At 33.8% G+C, this 24,418-nt stretch overlaps 1 protein-coding gene across 1 annotated transcript in view; it reads left to right on the top strand.

The window, feature by feature from the left end:
* The window catches only part of LOC143237662 (5-oxoprolinase), a 214,426-nt gene that overhangs the window by 43,859 nt on the left and 146,149 nt on the right, over window positions 1-24,418 (top strand). The window contains exons 10-12 of the mRNA XM_076477158.1: window positions 3,438-3,555; window positions 21,031-21,173; window positions 21,420-21,661. Of these exons, the coding sequence (XP_076333273.1) occupies window positions 3,438-3,555; window positions 21,031-21,173; window positions 21,420-21,661 (503 nt within the window). The remainder of the gene's footprint in view (window positions 1-3,437; window positions 3,556-21,030; window positions 21,174-21,419; window positions 21,662-24,418) is intronic.

Consider the following 24,418-nt stretch of genomic DNA (forward strand, 5'->3'; position numbering starts at 1 on the left):
AGTTGCAAGTTAGGTCATCCAATAGTTTTTTTTCTTTCTTCTAGATAATTTAGTTCTATTAACTAATGAATACCGCATTTTTAAGTCTTAACATTAGTGTTGTTGCAAAATTAACTGAACTGATTTCAGGCCTCAGCTAGTGAATTGAAAGACTTTTTTTGTTATATGGAAGCTCTCTTAATCATTGACTTTGGCAAGGATATTAAATGAATTAGAATCAATGACAATGTGAAATTCTCCTAAGTGTATGCTAGTGTGCATGATCTGAAGTTAGCATGTTCTTTTGTTTGTGTTAATAGATTCTTTTTTTTTCGTAAAACTAGTCATTCTTGCTGACAACAAGGACGAGTAAGTTTATAAGCTACCAATTGGAATCTAGCCCTTAACTTTAAAAAAAATGTAGGTGACAGTTAGTTCTAAACACACACTTTAATTGCATCTGTGGATTTCAGATGTACTTTGGATTACAGGTTACTTTGGATAACCTGTTTTAACTCATTCTTCTTAACTAAAAAAATATTTACCCATAAGTGGTGAAATGATAACTAGAGGGTATTTAGACATGTTAATTGGATTTATTATATGAAGACTTTGCTTGTATAAGTAAGTATGAAGTATCCTGTCAATTATAGAACATGAAAACTTTTCTGCATAAAAATTCCATGGTGTAAATAAATTCCTTATATATAGTTTTGTATCTAATAGATATTTTGTAATCATGGTGAGTTATATTTTAGCAAACTTTTCTTTAAAATAATTCAGAATAAAGTCTTCAAGATTAGAATATAAACCTGTAAAGGATTTCTTATGGTAAATTTATAGTGAAATTCACCATTATTATCACTACTAAGGGTATCCAAGAAGAGAAGTAATGACCCTGCTAATATTCCATAACAAACTTTGCACAGTTAAATATATTATTTAGATATTGAGAAAGTTGGGAAGCTTGATCAGAGTTTATAAAGAATATACCTATAATATTAAAGAGTTTTAAACTGTTGCAGGCAAAATCTAACCATTGTCTTTCATGTAAACATAAAAGTGAGTTGGCTGAAGATGGCACAAGTCACGAACCTTAGTGACACCACTGATCTGTTCACAAAGCTTTACATTCAACAAAAAAATCATATTCTCTAGTTACAAAGTTCATAAATTTTGAAAAGACAGATTTTAGGATGAACGTCTCATTAGAGTTGTCATTATGAACCAGCTCTTCACCTAATTGTATGGTCTCTTTCAACTGTATATCGATATATAATTATTCTATGCCAAAATTGGCATAATATACATTGACATTAAACTTCAGTTGCTAAATTTCATGATACAACTCAAAAGTGTCTTTCAGGGTATATTCATTTGTGGTGAAAATTTTTGAAAATCAGCTAGAAAGCCAGTCGTAGCATGGTTATTAGTTACAAGGGACCTTCTTTGTTATTAATATTTGGTAGACCATAAAATAAACTGATCAAGAAGACTTCCTAATGGTTCTGGTTTCAGCAACTGTTTTTCATTAACAACACTTTTCTTCAATCTTAATAAAAGTCTCATGCTGAGACAGTAATAAATCTACTGATTCAAAATGCTGAAATTAGGGGTTTGATTTCCCTCAGTGGACATTACAGATAGCTCGATGTGGCTCTACTATATGATAAACAAACAAATTTAATAAAAACTTTTGCATTCTAGCTTTCCACTTGTCAGTAATATCTTGATTGAATTTCACATATTTGGTACAGTAACTATTTCTTTTGCTTTATTTATACAATTATCTTTATCTGAAATTATATTACTGTTGCCATTTTGTAATTTAGAAATTACAATACTATTATTTTACTTACATTTTTTAGAGTTCTAAAGTTTTTGAAATATGTATATATATTAGAAAAATCTTTATATTTATTAACACCAGTAAAAGCAGTATCACTGATTTGAATTTTAATATTATTAAAACATTGAGCAGATTTATTCCAAATGATTTGATGTTGTATTACATCCACATATTATTAAAACATTGAGCAGATGTATCCAAATGATTTGATATTGTATTACATCCACATATTATTAAAACATTGAGTAGATTTATCCAAATGATTTGATGTTGTATTACATCCACATACTCTTTTAAGTCCTGTCTTTTCATAGCAGATTTTGTTGAATCTCACCCATGGCCAATTAGTAGCATGGTTGTACACGATAAGAAATATTTTTTTTATTTTCCTGGCATAATTGAGAAATACCCTTTACAAAGCATTTAGCAAGGTTACAGCTGTGATTTTGCAAATTTCATTAAATATTAGGTGATCTCAAATGATATTGTTTTCTACTACAAGCACTAAAACTGTCTGTAATAAAGGACATTGTCATCTTCTATAATGAAGGTGAATTTCATAGATACAGAAATATTGGAATAAAAGTTTTGTCACATTCTACTAAAACATTTTTTGTTTTGTTCCACCAAATCCAAATTCTTTTTAATATAACTAAAAGTAACATGCTGTTATTTAAAGTTTTTTTTGTCTAACATTATATTTGGTGTTCTTTTATGTATGAAATGCTTTGAAATTGATTATATGCAGCTTTACCAAGTTTATCTCCACACAAGGTAAAATGACATATCTCACACACAAATGATTAGCTCCATTTTTTAAATTAATTTCAAGGAATGTCATGATTTATATAAAGTTATTTATAATACATTAATATTATTGTTCAATCATGCAAGTTATAATTTACAAACCATGAAAATCTAAGACGTAAGAATCTTATATTAAATATAATGAAGAAAAATTAATGCACTAATATATAATAATTGAATATTATTATTTCTGCTACTAAAGGTGGCCAAGGTTATGTTTTCATTTTGTGTGTGTGTTTGTCAGCTTGATTTCTCACAAATGGTTGAATGGATGTGTATGAAAGCTGGTATGCATTTGGACTATGACCAAAATTAGAAGTGATTAATTTTTTGAGGGTCATGGTCACAGTAACTTTACAAAAATTCTCAACTTGTTAATATGGAGAATGATTTTTCATACTATTTTTACTCTATAACTCAGTCAAAAGTTATTAGATTTTGATGAAATGTGGTGGATGTGCATGTAATGTTATTGCTTATTGTTTTGCCAAACATGGTTCATGTATATTGATAAGAGTAGACATATTTTTATATTTCTTTGAGGTCTGAACATGATCAGTGTTATGTGGCAGAGGTATCACTCTACTGAGTGCCCATCTAGTTTGAAATGTACTCTTGTAATAATTTAAAAATAAATGTATGATATTTTTTATGCAGTTTTCTATCACAATTAGTTTGAGAGGGTTGGTGCTAAACACATGATTAATTTGGACACCTGTGGTTTCAGTATATGTTATACATAATTTCAGGATGACATTAACTTGTGATATGTTGGTATTTAATTAATGTCATATATCTTTAGCTTGATATCAACACAGTAGCAGCAGGTGGAGGCTCTATGTTGTTCTTCAGGTCAGGACTCTTTGTTGTTGGACCAGATTCTGCAGGTGCCCATCCTGGACCAGTTTGTTATAGAAAAGGTGAGTGTCTCTATAGTCTTTATGTGATCTGGTTTTTTCCAGCAAGGTAGTGTTGGACCTATTTACAAAAGACGTCTTTGAACAAATTTTTTTTTCTTATACAGAAATTTATTCCTGTCTTTTTGTTATTCTTAAGAAAACAGGGGATTGATGTCCAGTTATAAATCTTTCAAGCTTCAACTCTTTTCTTCTTGTTCTGTACCAGTATCTTGACCTTCATCTTCCTCCTTTTCTTCTTTTGTGTGGTATCTCACCTGCTGATCTAACTACTGTGACCATCTAGTTGGTTCATAACCTTTCAGACCTTGTATTTTCCAACTGGTGCTCTTTCACTGCTCTCTCAGAACGTGATCCTGCTGTTATATATTTATAATAGAGTCCTGCCTACCACATGGTATGGAAGGCTTAAAAACAGGCCTTGGATACCTTTTTTGGGTATCCCCAACTTTCAAACTACATTGCTTTTTAGCAGGCCCATGCACATGCTTGGCAGGTGAGATGTCAGAGCCACAACTAGCATCTCTTCTACCACCAGTTCCAAAGTCAAATGGGACAAGATTTGGGAAGGTCATTGAGCAGCATACTTCTGCCCTCCTTTCAATCTTGCACTCCAGTGACCAGAAAGTTGCTGATGCCCAAAGCATCGCAGATACTCTTGGCAAAATCTTTGCTCGTGCATTTAGCACTTCTGCTTTATCCCCCACCTTTTCAGCCATCAAGACTCGGGCAGAGTGATTGCCTCTTTCCTTTCAGGCTGATTGTGTCTATGACTGTTATCACCCATTTATGCTGGTGAAACTCAAGCTTGCTTTCATCAATCTGGCAGTATGTTGATTGGACCAGATGATTTTCACTACGAGATGTATCTTTTGCTTTTCTTCTGGTTGTTTTTAACTAGATCTGACAGAAAACTCTTTTTCCCAATGCTTGGTACCGTGCTCTTGCTTTCTATTTTTCTAAGGATCCCAGTATACCTTTAAACTACTCTCCAATTGCTTTTATGAGCTATCTCTGTAAGATCTTAGAGAGGATGGTTATTGGTCATCTTGTTTGGTTCTTTGAATCAAGCAACATCCTCTCACCCACTCAGTGTGGGTTAAGATGACAGTGCTCAGCCATAATCTAACTGATTCAACTTGAAACATCAATCAGGGAAGCCTTTCTCAAGAAACAACATCTTGTTTCTGTATTTTTTATCTTGAGAAGGCTTATGATATTACGTGGAGATATGGTATCCTGCAAAACCCTCACTCATATGGGTTGCATGACCATATGCCCATTTTTATTAAACATTTTTTCAATGAACTAGTGATTCCAACTCTGTGTGGGTGTGACAATTTCTCATTTTTCTCCACAGGAACTTGGAGCATCTTAGAGGTGTTTCTAGAGTGCAACAATTTTCATTATAAAAGATTAATGCTATCACTGGACAACTTCTTCCTACAGTTGTAAACAGACTTAGTGACATATCTCGTGTCAGTCAATGATCATGATGTTTATTGAGTGGCAGATACAGACTGCCATCAATTGTTAATTTAAGTGTGGACCATAGCAAATAGTTTTACCTTATCTTCCTTTAAAACTATTTACATGCACTTCAGCTACCAATGGGGTATTCACTTTGATTCTAAGCTCCATCTTGGAGAAGTTGTGCTTCCTGTGGTCCTTGAGCCAAAGTTCTTTGGGCTTATTTTTAAATGTAAGCTGACTTTAATTCCACACATCAAGCAGCTACACATCAAGTGTACAAAGGCACTGAACATTCTCTGAGTCCTCTCTTCCACCTTTGAGGAGTGGATCGATGTTCTATGCTAGAGATCTATTCTACTCTCATTTGATCAAAACTTGACTATGAGTCCATGGTCTATGGCTCTATGAGGACCTTGGCTTTGAAGTTGTTGGGCACCTTTCACAATCTGCCATCTGGGGTTTTGACTCTACATGGGGGCTTTCCACATTTCTCCAGTCCAGAGTTTGTACACTGAAGCTCATGAACCTCCTCTGCGCCTCTTCCATTTGCAGCTGTCTTTACTATATACTTCAAACCTTCAATTCTTACCACAACATCCCACCTGGGGTTGTCTTTAACTTCCTTAGTGGGCCATGCTTTTTAGGAATAGATGATTTTCTATTGTTCTTTTTGTCCTTTGTATCCAGGCACAGTTGGCTGAATTGGGTTTGTCTTCCTTGATAATGTTGCCATCTCCGCTAGTCAGCCCATCCAACTATGGCTTATTGCCATCCCCCAATGTGACTTTTCTTTGATTCATCTGAATAAGACAGATACTCTTGATTGGAAATACAGTCTTCCATTTGCTTTCATCTTTTAAACCATCCTACCATTTTCATTTATACAAATAGTTTGAAATACATGACTCTGTAAGCTCTGTCATGGTTTGTTGTGATTCAGTGGTTGCACACAAGATCCCTTCTACAGATTTTGTGTTCACTGCTGAATTGTTTGCCATTTCTCTTGCTGTGGATCATGTAGATGCTATGCAGTAGACCAAAACTTGCTGACTCATTTTTTTTTCTATTTTTCTGCCCTCTTTTCCTGGATACCAGATTTTGTTGGTAATCATGGGAACAAACTCGCTGATTCTGTATCTAAGTCTGTCTGCTCTGGTACTATCACTGCCATGCCTCTTCCATACATGGACTAAGGTCTTGTATTCAAGGCTTGGCTCAATGCCAGTTGCAGTCAACTTGTAGTGGGCAACAAGATAACAATCTTTTCCAGATCAAACCTTCTGTTGCTCTTTCGCTGTTTTGCCTCCATAAGGATCAGAACGAGGAAGTTGCCCTTTTAACTAATCATTTTCTTTGATCTGGAACTGATGCACCAGTGTGTGGGATCTGCGTAACACTCAAGTCACAATAGCCAATATTTTACTGTCATGCTGTTATGACAACCATAAGTGATGGCACCATTGATGTTTTTACTGTGGGTTTACCCCTGACATTGGACAGTGTCATTTGTGATGGTAACACTGTCCACTTGTGTTTTTAAATTTTTAATGGTGATTGGCCTTATTAGTTCTGTTTAAATTTTTAATTTGAAAATTGGCCTTTGTTTTATTTTAACATAATTCCTTTTTACATATTTTAAATAATTTGACTTATTTTTAATTTTGTACCTGTTGTTTGGTATAGATATCTTAGTTGCTTTGTGCCAATAAATGCTAACCATGTTTTGATAGCTCTATTCTGATTGTTTCTTTCCTCATATTCATCCACAAGGCCAATGTCTTTCAATACAATTTAGTCCTTCTATTTGAAATAGCATCAGCTCCTTATGTATCCATTTTGCATTGCTGTGGTTCCACTCTTTTATGGACAATTAGCTGCTCCTCTTCTACTCCAAGGAGGAATCTTCAAATCATACTTCCTTTCATGAAGTCACATGATTAGGGCAGGTTTTCAAAATGTACAAATCATTTCTTACCTGAATCCAAAATTTCATCCACCTAGGTATCCTTTTAAACTCTCACCTCAGTCACGTCCAACCTTCACTTCTCTATTTACAAGACCTCAAGCATATGCGTCAAAATCCATGCCTTTTCTTCTCCTTTTGTGCAGAAGGTTCTATTTCTTTTGGAGACTGTAGCTTCAATGGAATTCCTTATCCCATATGGTTATGCACATATGCATTCCCTACAGTGGGCACTGCATGACCAGTGGAACCTGTTCAGGGATCCAGTGTTCTCACAGATCCTCCATCATCTACCTCACCTGCAGGAGCTACACTGGTGGCTAGGCTGTTCTAACACCACCTCGGCATTTTCTTGCCTTTTCTCAAGACAGATCTTCACCTATTCACAGACACCTCTCACTGGCTGAAGAGCATCCATGAACAATGCTCTTTGTTCAGGTTCTTGGTTTTCAGAAAAGTATTCTTTTCATATCAACATTCTAGAACTGCTTGCTGTTTGATAAACATGCTCCCATTTCCTACCGTATCTGGTGGACTCAGGCAATTTTATCATGATTATATCAACCAACAAGGGGCACCCATTGCATGACCTTCTGTATCCTGGCTTTGGACTTCCTTTATTGGGCCCATTGTAGTGGGTAAGCTTAGTTGCTTGCCATGTTATAGGTGTTATGAACATTTCAGCAGACCATTTTTCTCAATGGGACAGCATCCTACTTATGAAATGATCTCTTCACCCTAAAATCTTCCACAGATTTGTTATCAACTAGGTACTTCCCTTAGATGCCAAACTTTCCCTTCTTCTGTCCTATTGTCTTCATCCATCAGTCCTGATTTTACATGCTCTCAATCAGGACTGGTTTTATCTCTTCCTTTGTGCCTATCTTCCTCTCCAAACTTTCCCTGGGTTCTTGCTCTAGTTTGAGACACCCCATACACCATACTGTTGGTGGCTCCATACTGATACACTCAATTTTGGTTTTCAATACTATTTTTTTTTAAATCAAACCCCCTTCCACTTCCCATCAACCTGTTCTTTCTGGTTCAACCACAAGTCACCCTTCCTTTTATCTTCATGTGTGCGATTTGTTCAGTCCATTACCTGTTGTGCCAGACTTTCCAATTGTGTAGACTTTCTTCTCTTCTATTCCTGTTGATCTTCCACCTCTTCTGTGTACTAACGAAAATGGCAAGCTTCTTGCCGTTGGTCTATTCTTCACCATATCTTACTTGACTGCATGTGTAATTAATGGTATATGTTGTACTTTATTGATATAAACAACTGAGTGAGTTTCTGCATGTTTCAGTGTGGATATATGTTGTACTTAAGTGGTATAAATGACACTATGTAACACAAATTTTGTTCATGGATAGTATATGTTATTTCTTATTTGCTTATGTTGTAAAAATACAGAAAATGGCCATTATATTCTTCAAGCTTTGCTTTTGTGACCTGGATAATGAAATTTAGAAATTAACCTTTATTCTATGTAAAAACAGGCAAATTTGCACATTTTCATTTACATAAGGTCTGAATAAAACAACATGTGAATCTAGATTTACATGTATTTATGGTAAAGTTATACAAAAATGAACAAAAATGCTTAGAAGTGAGTAGTTTTTTGAGATTTGCAACTGTAATGTAAATCACTTTCATGAATTAGCCCCTGAATATAGTCTTCCATCATGTTTTTTTTATCCCTCCTTGGTAGCAGTGTTCAAAGTCCAGTATATTTTGGTGGAAGCACTTGCCTTGCTCCTTTGAGTATGCTCCCATGTTCTCCTTGAATTTATCAAGATGAGCATCAAGGATATGGACTTTCAGGAACATCCTATAGCTCTTTTTGTCATAGTTCTTCACCAGATTGTCAACCAGTTTCACATAATTTTTGGTTTTGTGATTGCTCAAGAAGCCCTGAACTACCACAACAAAGCTGCCCCAAGCATTTTTCCCTTTCTACTGAGCTTCTTGGGGAATTCTGTGTACTCCAGGATCTTCTTTATTTGCGGTCCAACGAAGACACCAGCTTTGACCTTTGCCTCAGAGAGCTTTGGGAAGAAGTCTCGAAGGTACTTGAAGACTGCAGACTCCTTATCAAGAGCTGTGACAAATTGTTTCATAAGGCCCAATTTTATGTGCAAATGTGGGAACAACACCTTCTGGAGGTCCACTAGTGGCTCACACTTGACATTGTGCCTCCCCACAGAGAACTTGGTCCATTGTGGCTAATGCTTCCTGTTGTAGTGTGCTGTGATGTCCCTGCTGTCCCAAAGGCAAAGATAACAGGGAAACTTGGTAAAGCGTCCTTGAAGACCCATCAGGAACACCACCATTTTGAAGTCTCTGATAACCTTCCAGCCATACTCATCATACTTCTAGGAAGGTCTTGATGCTGTTGTATTCTTATAAGTTCTACAACATTCTAGAAGTTCTTGAAAATTCTTGTAAGTTTGAGAAAACTCTCTATCAGTTACTCAGCACTGAATCTACCTGGAATGTTCTGGAAAATAGGTAAATTTGAAAATTTCATTACCCAGGTTACAAAAAAGCAAAATTTGAAGAGAAAAATAAGTCTTTTCCACTTACTTTAGGCATAAGCAATTGGGAAATAACACTTTCTGCCCAGGAATAGGAAAAAGTAAAAATTTTGTTACATAGTGTAATTGACTGGGTTTTTTTAATGTGAATACTAATATATACTGTACTGCAATGACATATATAATGGAGTGTATTTCTGTATATGTAAGTGCTAGTACCTGCTGTATTTCAGTAAAGTAAATAGCCAAGTGAGTTTCTGTATATGTAATTGCTGGTGTATGTTATACTTTAGTGTATATTATATATTAATTGAGTGGGTGTTTTATGTGTAACAGCTGATATATGCTGTTTTTCAATAATATAAATCCTTGAGTGAGTTTATGTCTGTCTAATTGCATCTCAAATGTGGTGCTCAATATGTATGGATAGGCTGAGAAAATATGGATGCCACATTCAACCTATTAGTCAGTGATACTTAAATGTTGAGCATATAATTGCCATTATTGAATGACAATACAGTTTGTATTACCATAATATTTTTCTTTTCTTCAAATTCATATATTGCAAAGAAATAATGAAAAAAGGAAAACTAGTGTTTAGCAGTAATTTAGTTTATAAACATATTTTATTTCCGTGATTTATAAGTAACAGTTTTCTATCTGGTCGCAAGGTGGCAGCACATTTTCCTTATATTTACCAAAACAGTACAAACAATACATTTTATAGCAGCTAACTACTTTTCAGCAAAATTTCAGTGGGGCTGAACCTGGCAGCTCTGTGCGTATGCATGGCTTTGCATCATTTTTCATGGCTTGGTATTTATATGATGTTCTCCCTGTTAATGATCCTAAAATGTGGTGGAGTCGATTATTATAGGCAGTTCAATGAGTTTGGGTGAAGTTGGAAAGAGTAGGCTTTGTAAATATCCCCTTAATGTCAGTTTAGCACATCATGGTATTTGTATCATCATTTAGGAACCATTCAAACTTCACTGGCCCCCATTGTAATCCACAGTTAGAAAAACTGACAAAACTGTTATGATATTAACAATATAAATTACCTTTGAGTTATAAAAACAAAACAACTGTTCACCTCTCAGCTTACTCCAATGAAATTGTTGAAAAATTGGGGGAAGCACGTAATAAATGAAATTTTCTAAAAATTATACATGACATAGGAATAGTAATGCAAAAAGACAATAGACAAACAAGGTATGGATGATTATACAAAATTAGAAAAGAAAAAAATCCTACACAAATAGCCAGTAGTACTGAGTCAATATTACAAGCTTATGGTTACTAGCAACTGTAACACTTTATATCACTCTTCAATTTAAATGTTTTTATTCAAACCTAAGTTCGTGCAACTGACAGGAAATAAACACTTAATTGTAGATAAAAATTATTGGAAATATTTGGCTACTTACAGAATGATTGTTCATATGGTTTGTGTATCCTTACCTTGTTTCTGTGTTTTTTGGCATTTCTATCCCAACATTATATTTACTTTTGAAAATTTGTTTTATTCTTGTAAATAATCAAATGGGTTTCTATATGTGTAAGTGCTAGTGTATGCTGTATTTCAATGATTAAAATAATTGAGTTAGTTTCTGTGTGTGCAAGTGCTTGTGTATGTTTTACTTCAATCATATAAATAGCCAAGTGAATACTGTATGTGTAAGTGTTAGTGTAAGCTGTACTTCAATGATGTAAATAGCTGAGTGGGATTCTGTTTGTATTAGTGCTAGTGTATGCTGTACTTCCATAATATGATTAATTGAGTGGGTGTTTGTACATGTAAGTGCTAGTGTATATTGTATTTCTATAGTATGATTAATTGAGGGGGTGTTTGTATGTGTAAGTGCTAGTTTATACTCTATTTCAATGAGAAAAGTTTTGATGATGTTGGCTGATCAATGACTCGTGTTAAGTCCTATAGATGTATTATAAGAAGACAATCATCTAGAGAAAGAAACAGATGTAACACCATGCTTAACATAAGTAGAATATTCTTGTTACTGGTGAGGCAAGTCAGTCCAGATTATTACCCCCTTTCCATCCATATTTCCTCTTAATGCTGAAAGAGGACAGCTTCTTTAGTAATCAACTTAGTGTATTTTATTGTTTATTGAGCGTAATCTCAACTAAAGTTTATCATTCATTAGATACCATATTTTGTCAAATTTTTACAATATCCATCCCTAATGATAATGAAAATGGAGAAATTGAAATTGAAAGCTGAGATTAATTAGGCTCATATTGTGTAAGGTATGACAAATTTTTCTTGTCATCATGACACAGGAAATCTTATTCAAACAGTTTTTCCAGATGGTATTTTGGTGAAGAATTTCAGGCAGCTAAAAATTTTGTATGTCATTGGTGAAGGTCTCGGGGCATAATAAGTGTAGAGTGTAGTAAGTGATTTAATATCTAATACACAAGCATAGTATAATATGCATTTTGATAAAACCTGCAATTGTGTAGATCAAATTGATTAGATTTGCTCTTATGTTATTAATATATGCCAGCAGATGTAGCCCAAGTCATATTTCTTCAGGGTCTTATGTTTAGACATGGTTCTGCATAAATGAGTTCATTACCATAGATATCACACTATGTAGTTGAACTCATCCGTGCAACAACTTCTTTGTATTTCATTGTATGTTCTAAATAGTTCTAAATAGAACTATAAAGTGGAAATTTGATGAAGCAGAGATGTAAGAAATACCATTGGTCTTATTAATGCAAGATTTTCTAATACTCAAAACTCCTTTTGGATAGCTTTTTGACGTGTGGAATGGATAGTAAGGATCTGTCTGTTGTTTTATATTACATTTTTTAAGCTTTTATTTGGAAAACAACAATAATTTTGTAAGTTAAAAGAAAAACATAACTGGAAGATCTATCCATTTTTACATTGTGTAAAGGTAAGGTGATCGAGTTTTTAAATGCCTTGATATGAATTTCAGACTGTTTGAATGTTGTTTTTTTGGAGATGCTTCTGTCTAGAAAAATTCAGGCTCAGATAGCACATTAATTTCGTAGAATCTGCAACAGACTGAAAATAAAGATGTACTTGTTCACAAATCACACACCAGTGTCTTATTTGTATCTTCATGCCCTCTAAACCATTACTCCATTGTCTGCATCAGTCAGTTGCTTAATTGGTCAAAATTTTTCTATAATTTCATAAATTAATGCTGTAACAACAAAAATAGTCTGATAATTAAAATTGTTGATGTAATTTAATATAGCTTCACTAATGATAAAAGGGTAATTGTGTAGCACCTTTACAGCTGTCTTCATAAAATAAAGTCTCAATTAACCAGGAAAAAAAAAGACAAACCTCATATGTTTTGTGAGATATTATACACAGATGTCTTGAAAATTTATCTCGTGGAAATATATGCTTAAATGCCTTAACATTCTTCATTCAAACTGCATGAGTAGCAACAGTGATATCTGGTACACCAATAATATTACTAAAATTGCAAATTAAGTTTGAGTTGTATGATTAAGAAGACACTTTATTTACAGTTACAAGAAAATGGATGAGTACTGAACCATTATAACAGAAAACCTCACACAAGATGATTTTGATTATTTTTAAATAGTGAAGATACTAAACAACTTTATACACCATTGTATTCTGCAGTCAAAAATTAGAAGATATACACTACAATTACGATTATGTATCAAAAATTAATAAAATTATCATACTTGCAAACTGACCTTTTGCACCATGTGATTGTCTCGTTGGAACAATGATAACAAAATGTAGTCCTAATAAAATACGTGAATTGAAAACTCATATGCTTGAATCTATTTTTTCATATTGATAATAGAAAAACAAATGTCAACAACAAAATGTAAACAATTAAGTATCTACCATGAAAGTAAAGGAGAAATTTTGTTTTCTCACTGTATTTTTTAAAGTAAATTAAAATATGATATGATGCAAAGCATATCTTCTTTTTACACTTGTAATATGATGTAAGCTAGCCTGTTGTCAAGCATATATATTGTTTGTTTACAATTCCAGATCATTATTTTTTAACTCGCTGTCAGATTTGGCAGACTTGTATATGTATGTATGTGTATGTGTGTGTGTGTGTGTGTGTGTATATCATTTTATGCATTATGTAATATGGACCACATAGTTTATAGTATGGCTTTTTTTCTACAAAAAGAGTATTTATTAATGGTATTAATGTTTTTGTGTGTAGTTTCAAATAGAAAATGCTTTTAGATCCAAAGAAACTGTTCAGGCTAGTGTAGATCTTGAAGACAGCTTTGTTTGATTGTTTGATGTATTACTTGGCCTTATAGGTCAAGCAATAATTTGCTGACACCCTGATTTTTGATTTTAATCTTTGTTTGCTGGTTGTCATTGTATGGAGGTGGAAAGGTTTAATGATCATAACAATTTTGTTATAGCCAGTTTACAACTAGTGGGAGTATGGTTATCTTGAAATGAACAGTGCACACTGTCAATCTTAGTATATAATAGAAATTTGCTTCTTGGTGTACAGTAATTTAGTATTTTGTTTAAGATAAATATATATATTTGCAACTGAGATTTCAGATCCTCACACTTCCATGGTTGAGAACTATAACTCTGTGGAACCTCTCTCACAGCCAACCTCAAGTTGTCAACATGTTGTCAAGGCTACCTTATTTTTTTCCTGCAATAACTGAACCACAGAGGGCTTTCCATCAATAAATGCATGCTTTAAAATGACACATATTTTATATCAAAATATATTATCAGTGGTTTATAAGTTTATAAAAACTCAACAACTTCTCTTTACCAAGGAATGCATGTTAAATTTACATGTTGTTCATTCTTTTTTTCCATAAAACTAGAAAAAGAAATAATAAAAGCTGAAAAAGATAAAGAGCAAACATAAAGGAGCATATTAAGAAAAAAATGTACTTCAAAACCTCAAATATGCTGATATCTGAACTTCTAATGAACCAAAAGAAGTCAATAAAAATTTACTAGGCAAAATGTTTATGTATAAAAGTACAAAACACACTTTTAAAAAACATCCATATGAGGGATGTGGATAGAATACTAATAGCATCAGGGCTTTTAAAATGGCTACAACCCAACTGAGTTGTGAAAGAAATAAGATAAGAAATAAAGTGAAAGAAAAATAAAATCTATTTCCAGTAATACATACTTCTGTTCACTATAGCTATTACTTGACTCTAATCTCTGATATCTAACATTGCTCAGTTGCTGGAAGGGGTCATTCTTGGTTTACGCTGTCCATTACCTAATTTATAATGAATTGGAGACATACATTTTGTGTGGTGGTGTTTCTCCAAGGAAGTCTGAGACTGCACATGAAAGTGATCCTAGACATTCTGGGGAGAATTTGGATTCACTACATTCCTTTATTCTGTTGGCTTCTCAGGAGGCCAGATTTGGATCAGCCTTTTAAGTCTGCACCCTTTTTGATGACTGAAAGATTGAGTTTGATTATTTATTTTTCTCTCCATCTCCTGGTATTGTGGCTCATTCACGAAGGTTTATTCTTCATTTATGTGAAGGGACAGCTGTGCCTTGTATGGCATGTTTGTCAGAACTACATGCTTTAGCCTACCATCACAAGGTGGGCATATATTTATACTCTCAAAGAATAGACCTACTCCTAGAAATTTGGTTTTCCATAATAAAGTCTGCAGTCAAACTGAATTGATCACAATTTTCTGGAATCCACCTGATTCTAACTATGGTGCTAAGATATTTATTATTTCTCGATCTTTTGTTGGAACCCTTTCAGTGATCACCACATCAATTTCATGACAAGTTGTGACAATTGTTTGCATGTACATTGGTTCAGTTGTCAGCTTCTGCACTTTCTCCTGTCTCTTGGTATGTTGTCAGGATTAGTAGGGTGGATATGTGTTGTTCGAGGGCATATGTCTACTGGCTTCCACTCTCTATGAGTTGCATGAGGCTTTCTTTCTTGGACCCTCAATTCCAGTTTTCATAATCAAGGGAGGTCATAAGTGTCCTGACCCCCTGATATCAGCCTTTTGGTCTTTTAATACCCATAATAGGTTCTGTCCATATCCATGAGGTTCCTTCACTTGTTCAGAAAGTTACCACAGGTAGCAGTGATTACATACACCTTTGTGATTTGTGGGGGCTCAGCTCTGAAAATTTCTGGAAGTGTGGAAAATCTTTATCCTTGATTAATGGGTACTACAGGTCCTTGAGTCAGGATTAGTCATTCAATTCACATCTTCACTACCATTATCCATCCAACCTGGAAATCCTTGGATTTGGGGACAATGGAGAGAGTTGTGCCAGCTTTTCTAGAGTTTTATTCCTGTATGTTTGTGGAACCCAAGAAGATAGAAGATTATCATCCACTCATCAATATTTCTTGTTTATATCAATTCCTAGATCCTCCATGGTTCACAATGGAGCCCTTTCTCACTCTTCATTGCATTGTTTAACAATATTAGGAATGACCGAGTTCATTGCCATTGTCAACTCCAATCTGCACATTGCTACAGTGGAGTGATCCAGCACAAGGGTCAGGTGCTGCAGCTCAGGGACACTGATGATTAATGTGTTTGCCCCTCTTTGTGACACTCAAACTGGAATTTTGATCTCTTTTGTCTCACCCTCTGATATTGGCAGTAAATGCATTCAGTCAGGACTGAACAGGATTGCATTGCACCTCTGTGCCTTCCCACTGATTTTTGTTACCCTAGGTACTAGTAAGGATTCGTTCCAACCCCATATCAGATTCTGTTGATATCATCAGATTGGCTGCACTGGTCTGTCATACTTCAGTCTCTTCTACCCCACTTAAATGGCTTTGGCAATATATAGTTTGGAAATTTATCCACCTTCATCAATGCACCCTCTATCTTGGTGCTGTATATAAGCATCTCACTTTGATAAAATAATCAGTTTTTCTCAACAAAGTGTTGATCATGATTTTATCTGAGGAAGTGCTACTCATTGTTCTGTTATGGATTTAATTTTCTTGCTATCTTATGGATTTCACTAAAATTATAATTAAAAAACAACAAGAAAATAAATAAATATATATATATATATATTTATTTAAGAAAAACACTCTAAATTACACGTGATATTTGCTGGTAAGAATTCCTTGATTGCTATTTCAAACTCCCATACTCCTCCACTGTTACTTAGTGTCTCTCTGTGATGGTGGTGAGGGTGGGTACTTTTAGTTGGAGTTGTCCATGTTTTTATCTGTTGTGAGATAGAGACATTCATTTGGCCAAGGATGTTTTCTCCTAGGGTTTTTGAAGTTGCCTTTTTTGATTAACTGGGGATAGTTTGGATTCTGTTTTCTGACACTTTTCTTTACTTCATTACCTTCTTGAATGTTCAGTTTGGATCCTATTACTTTTCTTCTATTAGCCATTTGGATTTGAATTTGTGAGATTTTGGGACTTTTCCTTGTCGTCTTTAAGTCTATTCCTCCCTTGTTTGTGGAGAGTGGGATTATTTAGGTTCTCATCTTTCCTGATATTTCTGGTTCAGGCTGAGAGATGTGCTGCTTTATTATGTGACAGGATAGATAGACCTTGTATCCTCCTTGGCTTTTTGCTTGCTGTCCCCATTAGCACAGTGTTATGTTTACAGACTTACAATGATAGAAGCTGAGTTTCAATACTTGTGGTTGGCAGAACACAAAGAGCCCAGTGTGTAACTTTGTGCTTAACTTCAAACAAACAAACAAACTTTTTTTTGCTTGTGTTGGTTTTCTGCCTCCTGGTGGAATTGTATTTCTTGTCTGTGACATGTTTATGTCATTAGTTGGAGTTGTTGGCATATTGTAGGATTGTTTCCCCTCCTGTTAGGTCCTGCTATATCCAGATAGCTCCTTTCATTAAAAGTCTCTGGCAACTAGAGAAGGGGATGCATCCATCTTTGCAATTCTTTTGGAATCATTTGTAATCTGATAATTTGTTTTGTCCTGTCAGGCCTGAAAGTGTTGTGTGACCAATTTTACCTGCTTTAGTGGTTATTGTCTTGCTTTGTTTTCAGTTGAATTCTTCAATTTCCATTGATTTTCCCCATTTCCTTAGAGGTAGATTCCCAAGTATTCATTCTGCATATTTTGTTTTTCACAAGTGAGGATCTTCTGAGATACATCTCATCAGGTTTAGTACATTTGTGTTTTTGCTAGCTATTTCATTTATCCAGTGGAGGATTTTTAAGGGTTGATATTCATACTTCTCCCCATGCTTTTATCTTACGTTCTTTACATGTTTGAGCAGCTTTCTTCTGAGAGTTATTCCATGGCCCTTCTAACAACTGATGGATTATAAGGAGGAGATGATATTTTTGTCACAGTCTTGTCTCTTTTATTTTCCAGGATTCCTTATATCTTGCTTTCACTGGATCCCACTTTGTGTTGAGTGTTGCTCAAACAGGTGGGCTTTTCTCAATCCATTTCAATACACTCAATTAATTCCATTATTCATACTACTGGTTGTAACAGACTCTGTATAAATCAGGTGTTTCATAAGACCATCTAGGTGCTTTTGAGATAGTATTACTATATTATCATGTACTGACACTCATGGACTATTTTGAGTAAAGCTGAAAGATATTCTGCTTGTCCCTGCTGATCATTGGATTGAATAAATCAGGATCAGTTTGTTTTTAAAATTTTAGGGAACTTGGTTCACCTAATGTACTGTTTTAAAGGCACTTTTCCTTAGAACTTCCCAATGCATATTATCCCCACCCCAGATTCCACCAGGTTTCCAGTCAATGAAGTGGTGGGCAGAGTCTTTTCCTCCAGAGTGTTGAAGTGTGTTCTTCCACTCTTGGAGAAATGGGCAAAGCTGCAAGCCGTTCTATTCAAGCCCTTGGATGTTATTCTCATAGGTTAGTAGGAATGGTGCCAGCCTCCTTGTAATTCTGGTTCATATTTGATATGAAACTATTCAGATGGGGGGGGGTACATGGCCCTTTAATTTGATTAATGTTGGTTTTCTGTATTGTTCATCAAAGGAGGCCCATTATCTTTTCATAATTTCAAATATGAAGCGATCCCATCCTAGGTCCATGTTTGAGTGCAGGTTCTACATCTTCTCTATGATACTCCTTACCCACTTAGTTGGGAAGTGAAGATGAGTTTTCATAATTCCAGACTAGATGAGTTCTGTGTTCTATTCCTTTGGTTGAGTACAGCAGGCATGATCCCTTCATTCTAAGCTTGGGGTTTTGCCTTTCAGACTTCTTCAAGTGGAGGAGAATGTTTGTTCACTTTGTTGTTGCATACCTGCTTTGTTGTTGTGGAACCTCAGATATCTGGTTGGGGATTGCCTATAATGATTACTCATGTACTTTTTCATCCTTGATACTGGAACTCAGTTCTGGGTAAAGAGCATACCTTTTATGGATGTGGTGTAGTTTCTCCAGTTGTGTACTACTTTTATCTTGGTACACCATTGTTGTAGGCAGGTGATTTTTGTATGGATCATGCCTGCATTGGTTTCTCCACTTTCTCAGTGTGGTATTCTATCTGTATTGTCAGTGGATGGTAAGTATGTTTTGAATTTAATGTTTTCATAAACTGAAAATATATTTCTAATTATACTTACCTCTCCTGACACTCTCACCCTGCCTCTCCACTATGAGCCAGTCTAACGTTTGAAAAAAACATGATTACATTATTTAAATGAGGCCACTATGTACAGTACTAGGGTAAAGAGCATTTTGATGAGGATAGGGAAATTTGCAAATTTGATATTAAAGTAGGGTAGAAAAGACTGGTTATCTAAACATTGTTCTTGCATGCTCCAAAATCAATGTTGAAGAATAGCTATGTTGTTAGTGGAGGTAAGTGTTAGTGAAATACACTTTCAGTTTAGGAAAATGTTAATTTGCTATGATGAAGGTATATTGTAATATTTGGGAATCATACAGTAGTAATTAAATTGGATACAACTGAAATTATAAAGGAGTTTAATGTCAGGTGAATAAATAACCTGGTTATTGAATACTGGGTGAAAGGTGAACACAGTCATTGCTGTGGAGTAATGGTAAAGAATCAGGATAATATGAAAGTAAAAGCTTGATTTATGTATAATTATATATAATAATGATCTGTTGTTTGAATGGTAGTGGTTCAAAAATGTGTTTTTGTATTTAAAACTACTGAAAAACTTATGAAACTCATATGTGGTCAGTCAGTGATTTGATAAAAAAATGTTTTATTTCAAACACCTATATTTTGTGAAATATGACTGGGAATTCTGTACTTTCCATGTTATATGGAGTCAGTGTTGTGGTTATGATTATGCATTATATTTGAACTTGGCATGTATGTGATTGGATAAGTTTGCTGTGACTCCACTTTCTTGAGTTATTTTTATTATCAAAACAGATGGTGGTTTGAAAGTTTACTCTAAACCTTTGGGTTTTTATCCTTTATTAATTCCAAATCTATTTATCTTGATGACAAAATCAGGATATGTCAATAAATTTTTTTGGTTTGGGGTGGTCACTTTCATAACAATATTCTTCACGTTGAGAAGGGGCATTGTTATAAATTAGGTTAGTGTTTAATTTTGTGGTTATATTTTTAACAATCTCACAAGTTTAATATTTCATGTTTGGATTTTATTAAAATATTCTTTCATTTATTAGTGTAATCATAATGGTATTGCAATGTTAAATTGTCAGGAGCTTGCTGTGAATGACATATATATATATCACATCTTCAGTAGCAAACATTATATTAGCATGAACAAGTTACTTGATTAAAGTGTGATTAATGCTTTTTTTGGGGGGGAGATCTTACACATATTATGCTGTTATAGACGTACAGGTAGAGGTGTGTAATTTTGGTATATTATATGAACAGTAGGTATTAAGTGTTTTTAGGTTGTTTTATGGATATTTTGTGTTATCAGAAGTTTCCTTGTGAGGGTGATGGTATCAGAATTATTTTCATTGAGGCTTAGAAAGAAGAACTTATGATACATTTACAGGTATCTGGTAATTACATCTTGTAGAGTGTGTTTATAATGTTTAAAAATCTTATAAATTTCCAAATATTAAATGGAAACAAAGTTCTAATAGTTCTCATGTTTGTACTATTGTAGAATTACATCAGATAACACTTCCTATGCATATCTATCTTCTACATTTATTTCTTCTTATGTATAATAGTCTTTCAAGATAACAGCTGAGGTTATATACTGTAAACAACTTTTTTGTACAAATAACATTTTGCATATAAATCCATTTTTATCAAAGACTTTGTATTAATGACTGGGATAATTAGCTCTTGTTTTGAATAATGCTGTTATACAGGAAAATTAGTAATTATGATTTAAGCCATGCAGCACTAAACTACAGAAGAAAACATTATCTGTTACACATAATATTTTTAATCTAAAATGTTGTTTTCCAGAAGAACCATTTTCTGTAAAAGAAGCAATGATCTTGACAGATAAGATTATTAATGCACAACAATTTCTTACAGGTGGGCCACTGACTGTTACAGATGCAAACTTGTGTTTGGGAAGGCTGCTTCCTGATTATTTTCCAAAAATATTTGGTGAAAAAGAAGATCAGCCACTGGATCATGAGAAGACCACTAAATCATTTCAAGAATTGACTAATGAGGTGTTTTTCTTCTCATTGAAAAATATTAGTATAGTAGAATGAAATGTTGATGATAAAGTTTTTGGAAAGAAATTATTTATTTTCATTATATTTTATACACTTTAATATTTGTGGTTTAAAATACCAAGAATGCAAGTTGTTTTAACCTTACACTTTTTAAAAAATAGTTTTATCTATCTTTTATGTCTAATGCTTCTTTGATCTTTATCCATTGGAAATATGTTCTTACTTCCTCTACATTTTTAGATTAACACATACCTTCTAAGCCAGTCAGAGCATGCATGTAAGGAACCCATGACAAGAGAAGAAGTTGCTATGGGATTTATACGTGTAGCAAATGAAACTATGTGTCGACCAATAAGAGCCCTGACTCAAGCAAAGGGTTATGACACCTCTCAGCATGTCTTAGCTTCTTTTGGGGGAGCTGGTGGTCAACATGCTTGTGCTATTGCTCGATCACTTGGAATATCCACTGTGTTTATTCATAGGTAAAACCTAAACATAAATATCTCTTTGATATTATAACATTATGAACCTCTCATTATACATAACACTATCCTTTATGATATAAATCTATATACTGCAAATATATAAAGTTTATGATTTTTCAAACATGTTATACATTATTATTCATTACTTTTAGTGTTTCATTGTGCCCCTTGTTCATTTTTATGGGTAGCATAATAATTAACATCACCAAGGACATGTTTTAATATGTGCTCATGCATGTTTTACAGTGCTCATATCTGAGGTTGGAAATATGTATTGAAAAACTGATTAATAGCATATTACAGTGTCAGAGATGCCAATCATTACGATTTGAGCATAATCATTACGATTTTGGTGTACACATTATGACTATACTCTCATACAGACAAATATTATGACTTGTTGCAACTCCCAAATTATTATATATTATATAGGCCTATACAATAAAGTGATAAATTCTTCCCCCAGGGCTTGAAAGGAGTGAAAAGAAAATTTCTACTGAGATACAAATAAATTTTGATCATAAATAAAAGATATAGTCCAAATGGCTACTTGCAATAATCATGTTTGTGCTTGAAATAATAAAATATATTTGTATCTTCGACGTCTACCAATAGTTTGAGTGCAGTGCTTCTCCATACTGGGTACGTGGGAGAATCCATAGTTACGTCATCAGTGCTTGTCAGCTACTCAGCGCTTGCATAGATGGGTATTTCTCGTTTTCTAAGGGGCATAGAGACACCAATGTGATCGTTCACAAGATGGAAAAAAAGAGGCCTTGTTCACCAGATTGTCTTGTTTCTGGCAAATCTAAAAGGACTAAAACTGTGAATCAAAAATTTAGGAAAGAGTATAGTGCAAAATATCTGGTCATTGCATCAAAAGTCAGTGACAGTCATGCATTTTTACAGTTTGTCACATCGATTTTTCTGTGGTGCATGGCAGGATAAACGATTGTTCCAGACATACAAAATCAGCATCTCACCAACAAAAGGCTGATGCAAAGACAAAAACTGTGCAGATAATGACATTTATGAGTAAGAATTCAGAATATGAAACCATAAATGGTTTATGGTAATAAATATGGCAGTAATAAATAATAATAGTTATAATAATAATATAATAATAAACAGCTTAGAGACATTGGTCAGGCCTAGTAGCCTCAAATGATAAAGGGCTCTGTCTACAATCATTACACTCAGTCATTTGAAATAGTTGGCATCTCTGCAGTGTATGCAGGTAGGAATAGCTATGGAAGCCAGTTGTAAGTGGTCTCTACGTGAATGTCTGAGGGAGGTTATATTTGATAATTTTATATAAAAGGTAAACAATTTAATCTAATAATTGTAATGGCATTAATATACTTTCAGTATGATAAATAATATTTATTCATATTTACTGATTTTAAATTATTGAGGAGGTACTGTTTCTCTTTCTTCTCTTAAGATCCTCAAATGATAACAAACATGGTATATAAACATCTAAGTATCAAAATTCTTCTCAGCTTCAGTGTAAGGAAGCAAATTAGGTGAATGTAAAGTAGCTATCCATTCAAATCATTTTAAGATTTTAACTAAAGCCAATGAGAAAGTCCAACTGTTAGAAAAGTTTGCTTATCAAAATACAAGCCACAATTCAATCCTGTGAGCGTAGAAATAACACTTATTACTTGAACATTTTTTCAATGGTCTCAGTACAATATGTACAAGTTTTTGTATACATTTGCACTGTGATTATATATCTAATTTTTTTATTAAACTGACCTTCTAGTCATGCTTAGCTATCATGACATACCTTGTATTGACGTAGTGCTTGTGCTTTCATGCTACCGTATTCAATTACACATGCCATATATTGTAGTAAGAGTATATAAGGGACCATTTCAAAAAAATGTAAAGAGTTGGATGGAGCCACAGTGTTTGTTTCAGTGCATAATCCATATTGCAGTAAAATAAAAAGATATGAAGTTCTTATTTTATAATCTAGATTGTAAATATTGGTAATTTATGTTCTTAATTTCTACAAAACTATAGATTTAGTATTTTGATATCACAAATATCTAATTTTAGCCAGTGCTGCATTCAGCATACCATTCGACTTATTAAAATCTTTATTTTAGTGGGTTCTTTTAATATTTACTTTTAAATAAAGAAATTAACTCATATACATTATTAAAATTTGAAGTATAATCCACAATTTTATTCTATACTTTTTAACATAAATTCATAAAATAATAGTTCAATAAAAGTTAGAATGCAAGTCAACAAATGCAATGACATGACCTTTGGTCCATGACCTGTTGCAAAAGGGTTAAACCATAAACTACTCTCATCTAATTTTGTCATTCTAACACAACTCTGTGTGAGTATTATTGTCTTTGACAAATAACACTATTTTTGGATTTGTATTCTATTGTGAACTGGAATAACTGCAGTCCATAAAATACATTTTCTGATATGTAACAACATTTTTCTGCAAAATCATTTTTGTGACAGGTAATAACATTCATTTGTAACTACTGATTCCCCTGAGGATTTTGTTTGTGGTATTAACCATCCTCATGTATATTATTATGAAGAAAAATATATATCAAATTAAGGTAAACTTTTAAATTCTAGTATTGTTTATCACTACTTGATGTTGCTTAATCCTCTCATCGTAGACAAGTCAAAGGATGCATGTCACGACAGTTTAGTTTTTTCAAAATTGAATTGAATAAGTTTATTATCACTGTATGTCAGTATTGTCTTAATTTG

Source organism: Tachypleus tridentatus, chromosome 13 (assembly GCF_004210375.1).
Source record: "Tachypleus tridentatus isolate NWPU-2018 chromosome 13, ASM421037v1, whole genome shotgun sequence".
Taxonomy (NCBI): Eukaryota; Metazoa; Arthropoda; class Merostomata; order Xiphosura; family Limulidae; genus Tachypleus; species Tachypleus tridentatus.